Source organism: Marmota marmota, unplaced genomic scaffold (genome assembly GCF_001458135.2).
Source record: "Marmota marmota marmota unplaced genomic scaffold, marMar, whole genome shotgun sequence".
In the NCBI taxonomy this organism is placed as follows: domain Eukaryota; kingdom Metazoa; phylum Chordata; class Mammalia; order Rodentia; family Sciuridae; genus Marmota; species Marmota marmota.
In genome coordinates, this window is record NW_026000142.1 from 23310384 (window position 1) to 23330567 (window position 20184).

The 20184-nt window shown below is 34.1% G+C and overlaps 1 protein-coding gene across 5 annotated transcripts in view; it reads left to right on the forward strand.

The window, feature by feature from the left end:
• The window catches only part of Cog5 (component of oligomeric golgi complex 5), a 360858-nt gene that overhangs the window by 229301 nt on the left and 111373 nt on the right, over nt 1-20184 (forward strand). For all 5 annotated transcript variants that reach the window (XM_015488339.2, XM_048786107.1, XM_048786106.1 and 2 more), the window contains 2 exons: nt 2118-2199; nt 18081-18285. In XM_015488339.2, the coding sequence (XP_015343825.1) occupies nt 2118-2199; nt 18081-18285 (287 nt within the window). The remainder of the gene's footprint in view (nt 1-2117; nt 2200-18080; nt 18286-20184) is intronic.

Here is a 20184-nt window from a genome sequence, read left to right on the forward strand (position 1 = left end):
TGGGAATCTTTATTTGTATATTTGAGGCCCTTAACATTCCCTACAAGTTTTAGGATGTTTTTTCCTACATTTGCAAAAATTGTCATTGTAATTTTGATTGGGATTGCTTTCAGACAGTAGATTACTTTCATTTATAAACACATTTTAACAATATTAAATCTTCTAATTTGTGAATAGGAAATGTCTTTGCATTTATTTGTCTTCTTTATTTCTTTCAGCAATATTTTGTGATTTTCATTGTAAAAGTCTTGCCTTTTTGGTGAAGTTTATTTTTAAGTGTTTTATTATGGATGCTATTATACTTCAAGTATTCTTGTGTGTGTGTGTGTGTGTGTGTGTGTGGTGGGTTAATTACAGTTTTCTACATACTGAGTCATATAATCTTTGAAAGTACGATTTTACTTCTTTGTCAATTTGGATGCTTTTTCTTTCTTTTTCTTGCCTGATTGCTCTGATACGACTTCTAGAATTATGATGAATAGAAGCAGTGAGAATTGGCATGCTGGCCTCATTCTGATCTTAGTGGGAAAGTTTCACATTTGAGTATGATATTGGTAGCTGTGGCCTTTATTATATTGACATAATTTACTTCTAGACGTTGTTTGGTGTGTGTGTGTGTGTGTGTGTGTGTGTGTGTTCTTTTGTTTTTTGTTTGGGTACCAGGGATTGAACTCAGGGACACTCAACCACATCCTCAGCCCTATTTTGTATGTTATTTAGAGACAGGGTCTCCCTGAGTTGCTTAGTGTCTCATTTTTGCTGAGGTTGGCTTTGAACTCAGGATCCTCCTGCTTCAGCTTCCCAGCCGCTGGGATTATAGATGTACAACACTGCTCCCAGATGTGTTTTTGAAAGAATTTTTGTCAGAACATGTTTTATGTGCATCAATTGAAGGTGTTTTTTTCCCTCCATTTTGTCAATGTTTTAAATTATATTTCTTTGATATGATGAAAAACATCTTTAAGATACTTGAGAAGCAGATTGCATTATGTATAAAATCTTGGCAATCTGAATGTATTTTGTGGTTATTCATAAGGAATCATCAATTATTTGTACAGTTCCCACGTGATTAAATTTAAAGCCATAAGATGTATGAAACAAATTTGTAAGAAACAAATAACATTGAAAATTTCTGTGCATATGTATAAAAATCATAAATTGGGTTGGAGCTGTATGTAACTCAGTGGTAGAGTGTTTGCCTAGCACGCGTGAGGCACTGGGTTCAATCCTCAGCACCACATAAAAATAAACAAATAAAAAATAGGCATTCTGTCGAACTATCAAAAAAAAAAAAAAGATAACTTGGGCCTGCCGAGTTTGCTCTTTAAAAAAAAAATCACAAATCAACATTTTTCATTTGTCATTTTGTTCACTTACAACAGTCAAAATTAGAACTTTCTTTTTATGACACTAATAATTTTTGAAATGTTAGACATTTATTTATATTATACTCTTATTTATATTATATTTAAAAGTGATTTCATTGTAACAATATTGAAATATCTTTTTTTAACAAATGATACTTTGTCTATAATTTTTGGGGGGATGAATACTTTGTAAAGCTTGTTGAAAGTAATAGTAGTAATTTCTGTGGTTTTTGCATTTTGTTTTATCAAATTGTATCTAGGCTTCTACCATTTTCTTGTTAATCATCTTTGATCTAAACATGCTTTGTCTATAATTTTTTTATGGCCTCACAAATTGTCTTCTGTATATCAAAAGATGATGCTGATAATGATAATAATTATTATAATAATAATAGCTACCATTGATTGATGATTTATTTTTGTCAAGCACTGGCTCAAGACTTTTATTAGTCCTTATAAAAGTTCTGCAGGGTAGGTACTCTTGCAGTTTCTGTTTTACAGATGAGAACATAAGGGCAGGAAATTGTTAGGCAACTTTGCTGAAGATCATGCAACTAGTCAGTGGCAGAGCAGGACAGCAACAGATGATTTTAGCATAAGACATAATTTAAATCATCTATATATTCCCATTTAGTCACTCAATAATTTCATTGTTTGATAGTTCAATGACTAAATTTTTTCTTTTAAATAAATTTTCAATATTACTTTTTATGTGTTCAATATTCTTCTTCTTCTCCCTCCCCCACCCAGGATGGGCAACCTGAAATTTTGTATACATTCTGGAATTCAGTTACTCAGAAACTTTCTTCTCAGTTTCATACAGCAACAAATTGTAAGTTTACTCAAATCCACTTCAAGTTTTTTAGTTACTTTAAAATTTGATGTGAATAAGTTTTGCTTTATTTTATTGTTACTTTAAATCCTCTGGGTAATTGCTATTTCTTCTAGATGTTTAGTCCAGAATACTTAGTCATATAAAACAGTTTTATAATTAGTATTTAGAATAAAATTCTCTGAAAGAATAAGTTCATTCTACATAATTCAAACATTGGAAGAACTCTGGATTTTTCCTATATAGAGAATATAAAGCACTTGATGTTGATGAATTAGTTCATGCTTTAGAATTAATTTAATTCTGAATTAAATGATTTTAAAATTTAGAGATTTCACAGCTGTTTCCTTAATGTTAACAATGAAAATTTAATTATAAACATGTAGATAAAATACCTGCCCCATGAATTAAAAGTTGACCACTCAAATTTGATCTGAAAAACTTAATATTAATTCACTATGTCTTGAAATAATAGCACAGGAGTGGTTTCAAAGAGTGAAATGTAAAAATTGGCTAATATAATTGTGTTTGTTTAATTATTGATGATTAAAGCATTGAACGTCCCAAGGCTTTTACAAAAAACTTTGAAGAGTTTGTGTGTAGTTAAATTTTATTCACATACATTTACTAAAAGGATCAATTGTTTGTTAAGCATTAGTCACTGGGAACTCAGAGTTGAATAGACTATGCTACCTGACTTCTTACTTCTGTTTTTAATTAAGTATGTAGCAAAGCAGCAACCACAGAGATGGCCTTCATTCTTGTGTGGCCAGACAACCTAAGCAGAGGATTTAATTGGAACTGATTTACTTGCACAAATCCCCTCTATTTATCTTGGAAGAGAATACTGTGCATCTCCTTACATTTGGTTAGCTTTGGTTAGCTTCATTGACCTAAAATTTATATGGAGTAAATATTCACCAATTTTAGACATAAAATTCTAGGGGTCTTGACAGATGCTCACATTTATATAACTGTCATCACCATTAAGATGTAGAATATTGTCATCAGCCAGGTACATGCCTATAATCCCAAGGTTTTGATTAGGATTGCACTGAGTCTGTGTGTCAATTTGTAATGAATTTACAACTCAAAATTGCATTTTCTCATCCACAGCATGATATATCTCCCTGTTTATTTAGGTTTTTTATATTTTCATTTATTATTGCTATATGGTTTTTAGTGTCTAGCAAATGATGTCATAAATTTAAAACTATTTCTTACATTTTGATGCTATTATAAATCATGTTGTTTTAAAATTTCACTTTATAAGTATTCATTATTAAATTATATAAATATATTTGATAACTTTATTTTGATCTTCTGTACTAGGAGTTTGCTAATCTTGCTTATTATTTCTAGTAGTTGTTGGAGATTTCTTAGGAATATTCTATACAGATGATCATGTTGCCTGCAAATAAAAAGTTGTGTTTTTTTTTTTTTTTTTTTTTTTTCAGTCTGGTTAGCCAGCTTTCTTCCTTTTGTTTCCTTCCTCCAGTTAGTCAGCTTTTTCACCACTGCGACCAAAAGGCCTGACAAGAACAATTAGAGGAGGAAAGGCTTATTTGGGCCTCATGGTTTTAGAAATCATAGACTATAGATGGTCAGCTCCATTGCTTTCAGCCTGAGGTGAGGCAGACCATCATAGCAGAAGGATGTGGAGGAAAGAAGCACCTTGGATATGATTGCCAGGAAGAGGAGACAGTTCCACTCACCAGGGACAAAATGAATACCCCAAAGGCATGGATGGCCCCAATGACATACCTCTTCCATCCACACCCTACATTCCTCCTACCCATTTAATTCATTCAAGTAAATTAAGACATTGATTAAGTTAAGGCTATTATAACCCTATCATTTCACTTCTAGATATTTTTGCATTGTTTCACACATGAGCTTTTGGTGAAAACCTCATATTCAAATCATAACACTCCCTTTCTTGCTTTCTTCCTCTTCCCTTCTTTTTCTTTGTATTATTGTAGTGTGTTGAGCCGCTCTGGACAGGAGCTTTGTATGTGGTGAGCCCAGCCATGGGCTGTGTGTGTGTGAATGGTAAGCATTGAGCACACAAATTGGACTGGACTGACGTTGCCCCTTTGGGCTGGCGATGTATGTGTCCTTTTTGCTTGCTCTGCCTATGATCCACACAGCACATGGGATAGACGTGGCCTTCCAAGGTGTCATTCTGCTGACAACATGACATCTGGAAGCTAGACTCAACCCCCTGAAACCTGACTCCTTGTCTCATTTGAATAGCTTCTCTGCAATAAAAGGGTTCAGAATGTGCTCCTTGCTCTCTTTCTTGCCTGCCTTGCCTCCTTTGTAGGAGCTGGGTCAAAGGAGCCATCACAGAACCCCAAGAAAAAGTATTTCTCTGTGTCATTATTTCGTGCCAGCACAGTTCACCTGGAGTAACCCTTACTGGTTTAGTCATATGTTGCAACAGTAGTGCATTATATCTCTGGTACTGTATAGATATAAATAGGGTTGGCATTTTTGCCTTGTTTACCATCTTAGAAAACATTTAGCCAACATTCATTATGATGCTAATTGCAGGTTTTTCAGTGATGTCCATTATCAAATTGAGGGGGTTTCTAATTTGTTGAGACTTTTTATTTTAAATCATTGATTTGGGGGTGGTGGTGGCGGCATGTAACCAGGGATTGAGCCCAAGGGCACTTAACCACTGAACCATATCCCTAGCCCTTTTAAAAAAACATTTTATTTAGAGACAGGGTCTTACTGAGTTACTTAGGGCCTCACTAAGTTGCTGAGGCTATCTTTGAACTGGCCCTCTCAAGCCACTGGGATTACAGGCATGCATCACCATACCCAGCTTAAAAACTTTTTTTAAAAATTCTTTATCTTTTCAAGTAGTATTAATTATTTTAATCTGTTAAAATGATGAATTGAGGGCTGGAGTAGTGGCTCAGTGGTAGAGCACTTGCCTAGCACACATGAGGCACTGGGTTCGACCCCCAGCATCACATTAAAAAAATAAAATACTAAATAAAGGTATTGTGTCCATGTACAACTAAAAAAATACATTAAAAAATGATGAATTGATTAGTTTTCAGATGTTGAACTAGCCTAGTATTTCTAGGATACACCCTACATGGTCATGATGTTCTTTGTATATGTTGTTGCATCAATTTTCTAAAAAAAAATTTAAAAAGAAAAAAATGAAAGTTTTTACATCTAGATTCACAAGATAATAATATGTAGTTATTTTTTTCTTATAATGACTATAATGACTTCTAATTTTGGTAGCAAAATCAAGATAATGCTGATCAGAGAGAATAGGTTGGGAAGTATTTTGTCCTCTTCAATTTTCTCAAGCCATTTGTGTAGACATGGTATTATTTCTTCCTAATGTATGGTAGAATTCTCCAGGGAAGTCATCTGGGACTCAAATTTCTTTGTGGGAATGTTATAAAACTATTCGGTTAACTTCTTTTTACATATAGGGCTATTTTGTTTTTTTACTTCTTGGGTGAGTTTTAGTAGTTTGTTTTTCAAAGAATGTTTCCAGTTTGTTCAGATTCTCAAATTTATTGTCATAAAGCACTTTTAATGTTCCTTCTTCTCCTTTAAATGTATGTGGAATATATGTGATGTTGCATATCTCATTTCTAATATCATCATTTTTGTTTATTCTTAATAATTATGACTAAAACACTAATTTTGTTGACCTCAGAAGCCAGTGCTTTCATTGATTTTTCTCTTATTATTTTAAATTTTCTTTCTTTCTTTAAGATTATTATTTTCTTATCTTTGCTTTGGTTTTGTTATTCTCTCCCCCCCCCCACTCCCTCTTCCCATTGAATCCACTGAGCTACTTCTTTACCCCTTTTTGTTTTGAGATAGGGTCTTCCTACATTGTCCAGGTTGGCCTTGAATTTGAAATTCTGCCTTAGTGTCCTGAGTAGCTGGGATTACAGGCCTAAACCATCACACCCCAGCTCTTCACTGTTTCTTAAGGTTTATTGATTTAAACTTTCCTAATTTAAATGTTTAGTGTTACAGATTCCTTGATAAGTAGTGCTTTAGTTGCATTTCACATTTTCTAACATGAAAAAGTTAATTGTGACATGAGCATTCATATAGCTTTGCTTCAAATGTTAAGGCCAGCCAGTTGGCCTGCCTCCCTGCCTGACTCCCTTCCTTCCTTTGTTTATTTTACTGTTACTGGGTATTGAACTCAGGGGTACTGTTCCACTGAGCTACATCCCCAATCTTTTATACTTTTTTTTTTTTTTTAAGATAGACTCTCTCTTAATTGCCCAGGTTGTCCTCAAACTTGCATTCTCTTGCCTCAGTCTCCCTAGAAGCTGGCATTACAGGCATGTATTACTACACCTGGTTAAATATACAGTTTTAGAATTTGACATGTTTGTTTGAAATTTTAAATTGAGTGGATGATTTTAGGAGGTTACATTTTCATATCAGATACAGAATTAGAAATGAAACATATAAAGCATCCCTAATAAGAAAAGATAAAATTCTACATGCTCCCAAATCTGTAACTTTTTGGGCACTGATGTGACTTCACAAGTGGAAAATTCTACAACTAAATGAATTCATGTGAGGAATCACAGCCAAAACACAGATATTGCAAAGGCCAGGTGCAATGGTGCACACCTGTAATCCCAGTGTCTTGGGAGGTTGAGGCTGGAGGATTGCGAGTCCAAAGCCAGTCTCAGCAAAAGCAAGGCTCTAAGCAACTTGATCTTGTCTCAAAATAAAAAATAGAAAAAGCTGGGGATGTGGCTTAGTGGTAAAAGTGCTCCTGAGTTAAGTCCCCAGCACCAAATATAGGGAGGTGGGTTGCTGTGGAAGTGGCTTAGTAGTTGGGAGCCCCTGGTTTCAGTCCCTAGCACTGCAAAAATCAAAATAAAGCAAAAACAAAACAAGTAAACAAACAACAGAAACCCCAAATGATTTAAATATTTAAGTATATATACACACACCATATATTTCAAAATATTGTATGGTGTGTATATATATGAACTATGGGTGTATTTAATGTCATTATCACTTACTTTGGTCATCTGCTTTTTTTGCTTTCCTTAACCATTGCAGGGTGCAGTACTCTCCACATATCTTCCATTTTTTTCTGTTCTGTTCACTTTGAGAAACTCTGCCCTACACTTTTCTTTCAGATTAAACTCTTATCTTCTCTCCTTTTGAGCCTCAGCAATATCGCTCATCCGCTTCAAGGCCATCCCACCCACTTACTGTTACCCAAGCCTGCCTGCCTGCCTGCCTGCCTACCTCTCTCTCTGTGTCTCTCTCTCTGTTTTCATTCCGTTCTGCTAGCAACATCATTCATACTCTGTTTTCCCTCTTGGCTGTCTCATTCCTTTTGATCTCTTATTCTCAGGGAAGTTCAGATTGTCCCCATCAAGTAAAAACTAAAAACAGGAGGATTACCCTTTAGTTACTGTCTCCCCCCACCCCCCACTCCCAATCCCCTTCCCCATCTGTCTCTTTAATCTCTTTCTCTTTTTATCCATATTTCTCAAAAGGCTAGTTTGCAAATTTTTATCTTTATTTTCAAACTGTTGATTTCTCCACTAGGTGTAATCTGGCTACTTCCCACTATCCTGATAAAATTGTTTTTATTAAGATAAACACTGACTTACTTCTTAATTGCCTAATATAGTGTAAGTTTTTAGTTCTTACTTAGAGTATGATTTTTTTTAGGCAGAGATCCTCATTAATATTTCACTTTCAGAGTAGTCCGTTACTTCTGATTACATTGTTATTTTAATAATTTCCTTTGGGAGGACTACAAAGTAAGTTATTTTTTAAGTGCCTTCCATTTTTATAGGATGTAAAGTCCCTGAAGTGTACTGTAGTACTTCTTAAAATTAGACAGGCTGTGTTAAAGAATGTAACCACCTGCAAATTTGATTATTATACAAAATGTAAATGACTGTCTAAGTAATATTTTGGCAGAATGTATCTAAAAAGGAATTTTCATAGTTAGGAACATATCTTTCCCATTATACATGCTTAGTAAAAAGAAGTTCTACTAGAAGTTACAATCAGGAATTTGACAAAGAATAAATTTATTCAAAAAGTAAAAGACCTGGGGCTGGGTTGTAGCTCAGTGATAGAATGCTCACCTTGCATATGGAGGGCACTGGGTTCAATCCTAAGCACCACATAAAAAACAAAATGAAAGCATTAAAATAAATATGTCCATCTACAATTAAAAAGATAGTTTTTAAAAAAAATTAAAAGACCTGAACTTGTTACCACAAAGTTTCGAAATAGCTCTTATATGAAATCTGCCATTTTAATTATGTATAGGTCATGGTTATTTCCAAATTGACTTCTCAGCCTTTTTTTTGTGTGTTACTTTGCTGTTGTATTTTCCAGAGAATAATATTAACTCAGGAACTTGTTGGGTTTTAATGCATATTTTCAAGTCTCGATAGAAACAAGCAAATCAGTATCACATTTTTTGAACTCTTTGAAATGAAAACATAATTTCCTTTGCAATTGGATGACTTCCACAGAATGTCTCATCATAAATAAATATGCTTTATTTTTCTCCATAGCTCTTATCAATTTCTAACATATCTTTATATGCCCTGTTATTTATTTATCTATCCTGTCTGATCACCCTCTCCCACTGCTTTGGTCCTGGAAACATCCTTGATGGCTAGAAGAGTACCTGACCTGCAATATGGTTTAAGTAAGTGGTAATTGTCAGGAAGTAAAGAAAAGAAAAACAAATCAAAGAAGAAAGGATGCAGTGCTATTTTATGAAAACTTAAGTATTGAAAAACTTTTTTGGGACTGAGAGTGTAACTCAGCAAGAGAGCATTTGCTTAGCATGTGTAATGGCCCTGGGTTCCATCCCCAAGAACACATAAAACAAAAAATTGTTTTATAAATATGCTTGAAAAAATTTTCAAGTAAAACTTTTTGAGGGTTTTTTTTTTGTTTGTTTTAAATGTTTATAACTTCTTATGCAATGTTAGTCTCTCAAAACTCTTGAGCAACTCAAGGAAATTGTTTATACAGTTAAGAAAAAAAATATGGTATATATCTGTAATACTTTGGAAAATCAAGTGTGAACAAAAGAAATAATTAGGTGATTAATATGTTTTAAGCTATAGAATTTTGTGCCAGGCCTTGTGGAACACACCTGTAATCCCAGCAACTAAGGAGGCTGAGGCAGGAGGGTCATAAGTTCCAGGACAGCCTGAGCAATTTAGTAAGCCCCTTAGCTAACTGTGTCTCAAAATACAGAAAGAGAAATGAAGGAGAGAGAAGATGGTGGATTAGAGGAAGGATTACTTCTCAGTAGTTCCTTAGCAACAGACTTACAAATTAAAAGATAGCTCCTCAGTGGCATGGGTAACTAAGGGAACTCACTGAAACTTAATGCTGGACTGTAAAAGAAACCATAGAAACACAGAAAGTCAGAAACTTTCAACATGATGTAAGAATATGTTAGAAATTCTCTAGCTTGACTGTAGTGGTAGCTGCTGATGGGAGGGGGAGCAGAGGCAGAGTGAGAAGACAGAGTGGCCGCAGATAAAGAAATTTAAAAAATAAAATAAAATTGGCTTGAAGAGACCTGTGGATTAGAGAGGAAGGCTGAAGTTAATGGACACAGAGTGATGGGGGTAACAGTTCAATGAAGACAAACCAAAAATAGTTCACCCTATAGCAGATGGTTCAAATACTTAAGTGGGAACCAGGATCACTGGCAGAAAGCAGTCACAGGAGGAAAAATGCTCCTGGATACAGAAACCAGTAGCCACCTGGTGCTGGAATCAGGTATAAGGGGTGTGCAGCAGTGAGCAGAGCTAGGAGATAGTGAATTCATCAAGGAAATTATCAGTAGTTGTCTATTATAATTCCCATAATGTTCCTGAACCGGTGACTGAAAGAGGCATAAAAAAAAATTGTTACTGGACCATATAGGCTCTGGATACAAAAGAGAGAAAGCTCCCTTTGTTGCTGGCCCCCATAAGAGCTGTTGGGAAGACACCTATAGCAGCTACACAAGACCATCCACACTCCAGGGCTGATATCAGGTAATTCATATGTATAGCAGTAAAGGTGAAACCTGTGGAGGTTTATTCCCTAGGCCCTAAATGTGGATTTTACCTGAGGTCCTAGAGATCCAGATATCCTGCAGAGACTGGCCTTTCCTTAGCAATAAGGGGTGTGTATCAAATCTCACATATTGACAGACTTCTAAAGTTCAGCCAAGACTAAAGCCCAATTGCTGGAACTCCCAATTTAGAACTATACACCACCCACACTATAGAAATACATAATTTGTTAGCACTCCACAGTCTATCCCACCCTATACTAGGAGAGTAAATACTGAGATCTACAATCAACTTTGCCTCCTAGCCACAATGGCTAACAGCTGAGGGATACAACCCTTGACTCAAGGGTTACAAAGCCAATTATAAATATAAAGAATGAAATCCCTCCCTACCAACAGTCTTGACCACCTTTGTGGAAATAAGTCTTTTATTTTTCATTAAGATTCTTTCTCTTGTTTTTCTTATCTTTTTTCCCATTTTTGCCATATTCCCATTTTTAATGTATTTTTTAAAATTTTAACTTAAAAATTTTTCAAATATCATTTCACTATATTTTGTAATTTTTAAATTCTTTTCATTTTTCAAGATTTTTGGTGTGTATGTGGGTGTCTATGTTCTCATCATGCGGATAAGTTTGAAAATGTGTTTATTTTTATGTATGTAATGTATATATTCATATTATTTAACTTTTACTTTAACAACTATCTTCTGCACCTGTTTATTATTTAGCCTTGGTTTGACATAGGTGGGGTATAATTATACATGGGTTTGTATTCTAATTTTTTGCTTATAAAACTATGATTGAATTAATATTAAAATTTCACATCATAAAATTTTGAAAATATACACAATAAAAATTGGTATGCATTAATTGAGGAAAAACCACAGAAAACTATAAAAATGATGGAATTTCTTAACATGATAAAGGACATTGAAAACTCCCTAGAGTAAATATCCTTCTTTAGACAGAAATGTTGTAATCCCTTTCATAGAAGAATGATAACAATGTAGTCCACTTTCATTGCCCCTATTTCTCTCTGTCTGGAAATGCTTACCATTGCACTAACAAAAGAAAATGAAATGAAACTCACTATTTGTAGACAAGATAATACTATTCATAGAAAGTCTCAAAGAATCTACAAATATTTCCTTAGATTAATAGTTTAGCAAATATCCTGAACATAAAAATAACTAGTTAGCATAGTTTATTTCAACAGCATTTCACATGATGCTTGATAAGTCTGATTTTATGAAAAATTTATGTTTCTTCTTCACATCTGTTTCTCCTCCCAAGGACCCCTTAGACTCTCTTCCATCTTTTGCTCTTTCTTTGTTTTGGGTCCACAGACCACACACAAATCCAGATGCTATCCCTATGAGATTCCAAGCAACCTGGACTTCTAAATGTTGAAGTGGTTTCTATAATATATTAGTCAGGGTTCTCTAGAGGAACAGAATCAACAGGAAGTATGATTATAAAAAGGGGATTAGAATGGCTTGCATAACCAGAAGCTACAGAGTTGACCTTTGTAGAAGAACTAACATAATCTTTCTCAAATTATTCCATGGAACTGAAGGGGATGGGACACTTCCAAAATAAATTCTATGAAGCCATATAACCCTGATACCAAAACCAAACAAGGACACATCAAGGAAATAAAACTACAAACCAATATTACTGATGAACATGGATGCAAAAATTCTTTAATAAATTTTGGCTAGTTATATTCAGAAGCACATTAAGAGGTGTTGTGTTTATGGTGGAACGCTTACTTAGCACATATGATACACTGAGTTTGATCCTCAGCACCACATAAAAAGTAAAGAAAATAAAGATATTGTGTCCATCTATAACTAAAGATATTTTAAAAAAATACATCAAGAAGATAATACATCATGATCAATCCCAAGAATGTAAAATTCGTTCAATATATGCAAATCAATAAATGTAATTCATTACTTAAATAGAACTAAGGATAGGAATCATATGGTGATTTCAATAGATGCAGAAAAAGGCCTTTGATAAAATCCAGCAAAAAAATAAAGAAGGGGAGAAGATTGGATATCATAAATATAAAGGGAAGGTCAGTGGAATAAAAAAAAAGATTGAGAGGGAGGTATGAGGGATGGGAAAGAGGAGGAAATAATTTAATGAATTTAGCAAAACTGCATAATATGCATATATAAATATACCACAGAAAATATCACCTTTATGTATATGTAGAAAATGCCAATCAAAAATAAATCAACACGTGAAAGGAGTGTCAATAGAGTAGAGTGAGGGAAATAGGGGGATGAAGAGGGGCGGGGAAAGGGGATTGGAATCAAATCCCATGCACGTATGATTTTGTCAAAATGAACTCATCTACTACATACAACGATAATGCTCTAGAAAACAAAATAAAACTAAGGATGTATTAGAGTGGCTAAGTGCCTCTGGGTTTCACTCATAGTAACCCCCCCCAAAATTAGAACTTTTTAAGACATGAAATATTTTATGCTAAAACTGATTACCTTTTTAAAAAAGATTGTGATAATTAAGAGTCCAGTCTCCCTAAGAATAAGGAGGATATGCAGTTGAACAATTATGAGTATGCAGACTTATTTTTAAAAGTTAGAATGGTTCTAGTATTTTTGTTAACTTTTTCGCTGTTGTGACCAAAAGATCTGACAAGACCAACTTTAGAAGAGGAAAAATTTGAGGGCTCACAGTTTAGAGGTCTCAATCCTTAGACAGCTGGCTCCATTCCTTGGGGTTCTATTTGAGGCTGAACCTCATGACAGATGGGTGTGGTGGAGGGAAGCAGTTCACATGATCAGGAAGCAGAGAGAGCCTAAACTCAGCTCACGAAATGTATTCCCTAAAGGTACACCCTCAATGACCTACCTCTTCCAGCCACATGCAGCAGCCTACAGTTACTACTCAGTTAATCCCAGTCAGGGGATTAATTCACTGATTAGTGAATTAATTAATTCACTAAGGCTGCCATGACCCAAGACATTTTACCTCTGAATGTTCTTGCACTGTCTCACACATGAACTTTGGAGTGGGGAGGATACCTAAAATCTAAACCATAAGAGCAAGTTACATGATACATTTCTTAAAACTTAATTACAACCTAAACACATGCACACTTTTAGGAGAATAACCTCACATTCTCATTTGGAATACCATTAGTATTTTCATCCCTGCAATTGAAGTCTTTTAATACAGTGATAATGAGCTTGTAAGGCACCATCCTAAGTATTCTGTAGAATATATGGAAGAAAACTTGCAGTTTGAAGTACTAAAAGTTTATATAACTATAGGAAAGTAAGGAAGTGTATACTTATTTAGCAGGATGCACTTTATTATGTTATTTTCTAATTAAAATTCTTCACTGACTCCCCATTACTCTTTTAAAAAGATCATTTGAGTATCATTGACCTAATTGAATGAGCAACATCAATATCTAGAAACAGCATATTACCTCTACTTCAAAAGTGAAAAGGGCAAGAAGAAACCTCTTGCCATAGATCTGTGGATTCCTTATTCTTTGCTATTTTATAGGCTACATAACCATTATGCATGCCATGGACAAATATCTTTAAGGTCCATCAACTATCCTCTTATATACTGATTTTATTACACAGATAAATGACAGCTATTCTTCCCACCTCTTCTCACCGTTATTCCTGTTCAAAATGGCAAATTGAACAAGACAATAATTCTATAGAACTTTGCAACAAAGCAATTAGCTGATAACAAAAGAAAGAATGGGGGGAAAAACCTATAGAAATGTATCAACATTTGGTTTGGAGAGAAAGCATAACATATATATTAATGAATTGATAAAGTTATTTTCAGGTATTTTATTGAGGAAGATAAAGTGAACACAAACTAATAACTTCTTAACTGCATTCAGTGTTAGAAAGAAAATAAACTTAGGTACTAAAATAGAGGAGGTAATGAAAGAGAAACAGAACACATGGATTACAATCATCCTTTCATGTCTCTGTGGAATTAGCTCAAGGTTTAAGATGGGCCTGAACCTATGAATTTTTGAAACTACAGGAGTTCTCAATTGCAATGAATTAAAGAAGATAGAGGAAAGGATATAATCTCAGGACAGACTTTCTTAATCAGAGGTTGTTTTTCACCAGACCTATTACTTAGGAACAAAATTTTAATAGTAATTACACTGATATAATATGAGTTTCATCTTCTTGTTAGTACTTGTATTTAATCACTAGTAAATAATGAAAAATTGCAGTAGTTTATAAGGATGGAATCTGAATAATAAATTCCCAAGAAATTGGTAATAGATAACCTATCATTTTCTGTCTATAATTTGTGTGGTATTGGGGCTGGGAATGTGGCTCAAGTGGTAGCGCGCTCGCCTGGCATGCATGCGGCCCGGGTTCGATCCTCAGCACCACATACAAACAAAGATGTTGTGTCCGCCAAGAACTAAAAAATAAATATTAAAAAATTCTCTCTCTCTCTCTCTCTCTCTCTCTCTCTCTCTCTCTCTCTTTAAAAAAAAAATTTGTGTGGTATTAAGATAAATGGCTGGGCGTGGTGGCATATACCTGTAATTTCAGCAATTCATAAGGCTGAGACAGGAGGATTGCAAGTGTGAGGCCAGCCACCAACAATTTAGCAAGACCCTGACTTAAAATAAAAAATAAAAAGGACTGGTCTTGTGACTAGAGTTCCCCTGGATTTAATCCTTAGTACTGAAAGGAGATAGGGGAAGGGAGAGAAGTGAACACAGTGTCCAATTAAAAAAAAAAAGTTATCATTCAAGAAATGTTTACTTTATTTCTACTATTCCAGGTGTTGTGCTAGATAACAAATTGTAGATTGAAGAAAACAAGCATTGTCTTTGTCTTCATGGACTTTATAGTCCAGGAGGAAATACAACATACTTTAAATGAATATGGTCAGAAATGGTAGTTAATGCAAAGATGGCAGAGAACAGATTATTACAAGAGAATAACTAAGGAATAGTATTTATTTTGGAGAGTTCAGGACTGTGAAGGATTTGAGATTTTTATCTGACTTTAAAAGTCTAATCTGCCATGGGTTTACTAAATGTTGTCAGAAGGCAAGAGTTTCCTGGGTTAGGAAAAACAACTTCATTACTCACAGTACAGCATACATCATGAGCATTAACTTATTGTTTGTTGCTTTCCCATGCCTCCAAATGTTATGGAAAAACATGATATGGACCCACAGGGATGGTATGTGTCTTGTGAGGTTACATTGCTTATAAAGAACCTTGAGCTTGGAGAAACTACCCCTTTTGTACTGAGTAGTAAGCAAACCAGCTTGCAGTCTACAGAAAGATATTACCTTATTTCTCAAGGTTTCTTGCTGGAAATAATAGAGTCACAATGGACTTGCTTTATGGGCATGCCATGCAAAAACATATTCAGGGATCACGTCCCTGCTTCTGCTTCTGTTCACGTCTTCTGCTTCTTCAGCAGAAAAGGAAGGCCAAAGAAGTTATCTCTGAGATAATTTCTTTTTTATATAATTTCAATAGGACAAAATTGGCATATAATAAACTGCATATAAAGTGTACAGTCTGATAAGCTTTGCCATGTATACAGCTCATCAAACCATCAAAACAGACCAGATCAATGAATATATCCACATTCTGCCCAATTTTTTTTTTTTTGTCTCCCTTTGTAATTCCTGCCCCCATCTCTGCATCTCCCTCTACCTCCCCAGGCAAACATTCATCTGCTTTTCTTCATTGTATATTTTTATCTCCTAGAATTCTGTACAAACTGAATGATACAGCTTATATATGTTATTTGTCTATACTCTTACATGCACTTGTTTTTATTGAGGTTCATCTATATTGTAGTTGTTCTTACTGCTTGATTGTATTCCATTATGTGGTAATAGTACATTGTCTTTATACATTCCTCTGTGGATGACATTAGATTATTTCTGATTCTTTTCTCTTAAAAATTCTTTGAATGTTCATGTATTTGCTTTATGTGGACATATACTGTTACTTCTATTGGATAAATATCTGGGAATGGGATGGTGTAACTATATGGTAGTTATATATTTAACATTTGAAGGAAATACCAAACTGTTGCAAAATGATTATACAGTTTGTCCTTTCCACCAAAAGTGTATTCTCTGATATTGTCATTGGATTTTTCTTTGGTCTTTTTAATTTTAGCCATTTGAACAGTTACAAAGTTCTATCCCATTTTAGTTTTAATTCGCATTTTCATTTTGGTGAAAGATATTGAGTTTTTTTTTTTTCATGCTCTTATTTGCCAGTCATATACTTTCTTCAATGAAAGTCCCATTTAAAAAATTAGATTGTCTTATTACTGAGATATGAGAGATATTTATATATTCTAGATACAAATGCTCTGTATACTTATTATTGAGGAAGTTTTAGTAGTTTGTGTCTTTCAAGGAAACATTTCATGAAAGTTTTCTAATTTACTGCCATAGTTCTTCAAAATTTCCTTAATATCCTCTTATTGTCTGCAGAATATGTAATGAAGTCACCTCTCTTATGGCTCATATGGTTTACTTTTTTCCTCTCTTCTTAATCCATAAGGCTAGAAGTTTGCCAATGTTACTTATCTTCTTCAGATCCAGTTTTGGGTTTCAGTGTTTTTCTCTTTTATTGAAGTCTATGCAAATATGCAGATATTTATTCTCTTTCTTCTGTTTTTCTTTGGGTTTTTTTGCCCCCCCCCCCTTTTTCTAAAATGTTCTTAAAATGGAAGCATAAGTTATTGATTTGATGTTGCGTTGTCGCGCGACTTCTTGCCCGCAAGAAAGACGCAACCCAAGAATCTTCTTTCAACAACTTTATTCAGGCCCCTGATAGCTTCTTCTACTCCGAATCTTCTTGGGATGCCCCTCCCAGCCTTAATAAAGCATCTCAAGCCCCAATGCAAAGCAGCCACGTGGAGCTTTCTCATAGAGTGATGAAAAGTCATGCGCCAACTCTCCCAAACAAGGAGTTGTTTGTCACAGACCACAGCGGAGCCAGCGCCATCATGTAATGGTGACCATAATTTGCAGAAGCGGCTCACCACAATTTGAGACATTTCTTCTTTTCAAATGTAAATACCTATATAAATTATCCCCCAAGTATTCCTTACAACCGATAGCCTACAGATTTTGCTGTTTTATTATAATTTTAATTCAGTTCAAAATAAATTCTAAGTTATTTATCTCTCTCCCTCCCACCTTCCTTTCCTCCTTCCTATGTCTTATGTCTCAAATATGTGAGAATTTGGGGGTATGTTTTTGTTATTCATTTCTAATCTAACACTATTTTGTTTAAAGAAGATATACAAGATATACTTTGTTTTAAAGCCCAAGTATTGTCAATCTCAGCATATATTTCACATATATATATATATAAGAAAATATGTTTTTGATGTTTTGGATGAAGTATTGTATAAATGCATAGTCAGTCAATTGGGTTTTAGTTTTGTTCAATTTTCTGTATCCTGATTTTTTATGTACTTGTTTTATCAATTATCAAGAGAAGAAATTGAAACCTTCAACTATAATTTGAGTTTGTCTATTTTTAATATAGATTAAGATTCAGCATATATGTTCCATACAACAAATTTAATGCATCATCTGAGAGGAAAGTTACTGTTACTAGCATTATTTTATGAAGTATAATTAAAACATGTCTTTGATTATTTGGTGATATTGTGCTATTTATAACATCAGCTTCATATTCAAAAGAAATATTCATTTACTATATTTTATTGTTTTATCATTTATCTAACCCATGCTGTTGTTTTTCTTGGCAGCTTCCATGTTTTTGAAACAAGCCTTCGAAGGAGAATATCCCAAATTATTATGTCTTTATAATGACTTGTGGAAGCGTCTTCAACAGTACAGTCCAAACATCCAAGGAAATTTTAATGCAAGTGGAACTCCAGACCTTTATGTTGACCTACAACATATAGAAGATGATACACAGGATATATTCATACCAAAAAAGTCAGACTATGAGTATGTTTCTTTAATTTGATCTGTTTGTTGGCATGTAAAGGATTTCTGTTTCTTATTTTTATTATTAATCAAAAACCGTGCATACACTAAGCTGCTAAATATTTGTAATGATTGTTATTTATTAATGTACTTTAACTTAAGACTTTTATCTGAAGAAATCAAACTTCACCCTTAGGTGACCTTTCAGTTTTAAAATACAATAATAAATAGGATAATTGGAAATTATAAGTGAACATATGTAGTCATTGTTTTTTGTTTGTTTGTTTTTTTGTAGTTGTAGATGGACAGCATGCCTTTATTTTATTTGCTTATTTTTGTATGCCGTGCTAAGGATTGAACCCAGTGCCTCACATGTGCTAGGCAAGCCCTCTGCTACTGAGCCCCAGCCCCCCCCCATTGTTTATTAATTGATATTTTAATATATCTTAATTATATCAGATTGCATTATTATGAGGAGTTAATGTTTGACCTGAGATCTAGATAATCTGAATAAGTGAATCATGAGAGACTTGGAGTAAGATTTTTGCAAGCAGATCAAACTTAGAGGTCTCAAATACACTAAAATGGAGAGGTTTAAGGAAGAGAAAGCAGCCAATACAGCTGAAGCACAGTGAATGAAGAAGAGAGGGGTGTAATACTAGGCCAGAGTAGAAGGGAAATAGGAGATCATGTGGGGCTTTATAGGCCATGCTAATGAGGTTGGGTTTTATTCCAAAAAGTTACAAATCACTGATTTTAAACAGAGGAATGATATAAACTGATAATTGGTTTAAAATTAGCATATTGGCTTTTTTGTGGACAAGTAAGGGGGTGGTTAACACACAGGAGGAATAATGTTTCCCATTGAAACTATTTTGTTTTTCCAGAGAAAAGATGACAATGACTTTAAGTGACTTTAAATAGGATGAGCAGATAAGATGGTAAGAATTGATCAGATTGATCCAAGATGGGTTTTAAATCAAGATATAGTTTAGAGGACAAACCAATAGAATTTCCTGATAGGTTAGATTTGAGAGGAAAGGAGGAATTGAAGATATGACTAGATAAGTTGGTAGAAGACTAGGATTGGAAAACTGGTTGTGTTGAATTTAGGTTTTATTTGCAATTGCTGAACTGAAAATGCAAATAGAGTTATTGAAAATAATTAAGTATGAGTTAGGGCTAGAAATATGTACTGTCATGCATTGCTTAATGATGAGGCAAGTTCTGAGAACAGAATTATTAGGTGATTTCATTACTATGAGGACCTCATAGAGTGTACTTACACAAACCTAGATGGCATGAGTAAATCACACCACATGGCCTTTTGATAGTCAAGAAACAACATAAACCCAACATGTGTGTGGCTGCTGGTGATATAACATAGGATCCTGTTTTATAGTAAACTTTGTTTTCTTTTTTTAAGTAGAAGAAGTATATGCTAAAATATACATACAATATATATATGATAAATATAATAAATACATAACCAGTAATGTCGTCATTTATTATTATTAGTTATACACTGTACATAATTGTATGTGCTGAGCTTTTATAGGACCAGTAGTACAGTAGTTTTGTTTATACCAGAATCACTACAGACACATGAATAATACATTCCACTGTGACAATATGATAGCTATGGTGTCACTGGGTAATAGGAATTTTTCAGCTTCATTATAATTATATGTGACCACTGTCATATATGTGGTACACTATTAAGCAAAATGTCTTCATGCAGCATGTGGTTATATTGGGGAGTTATAATCATAAGGATCTTTTTTAACATAACTGGAAAAGATTACATAGGGAAGATATATATAAAGAGCAAAAAGAATCCTTGCCTCATAAAGGCACTCCAGCATTTATAGATTGGGCAATGCAATGGCTCCTACAAAGGAGACTGAGAAAAAAATTAAA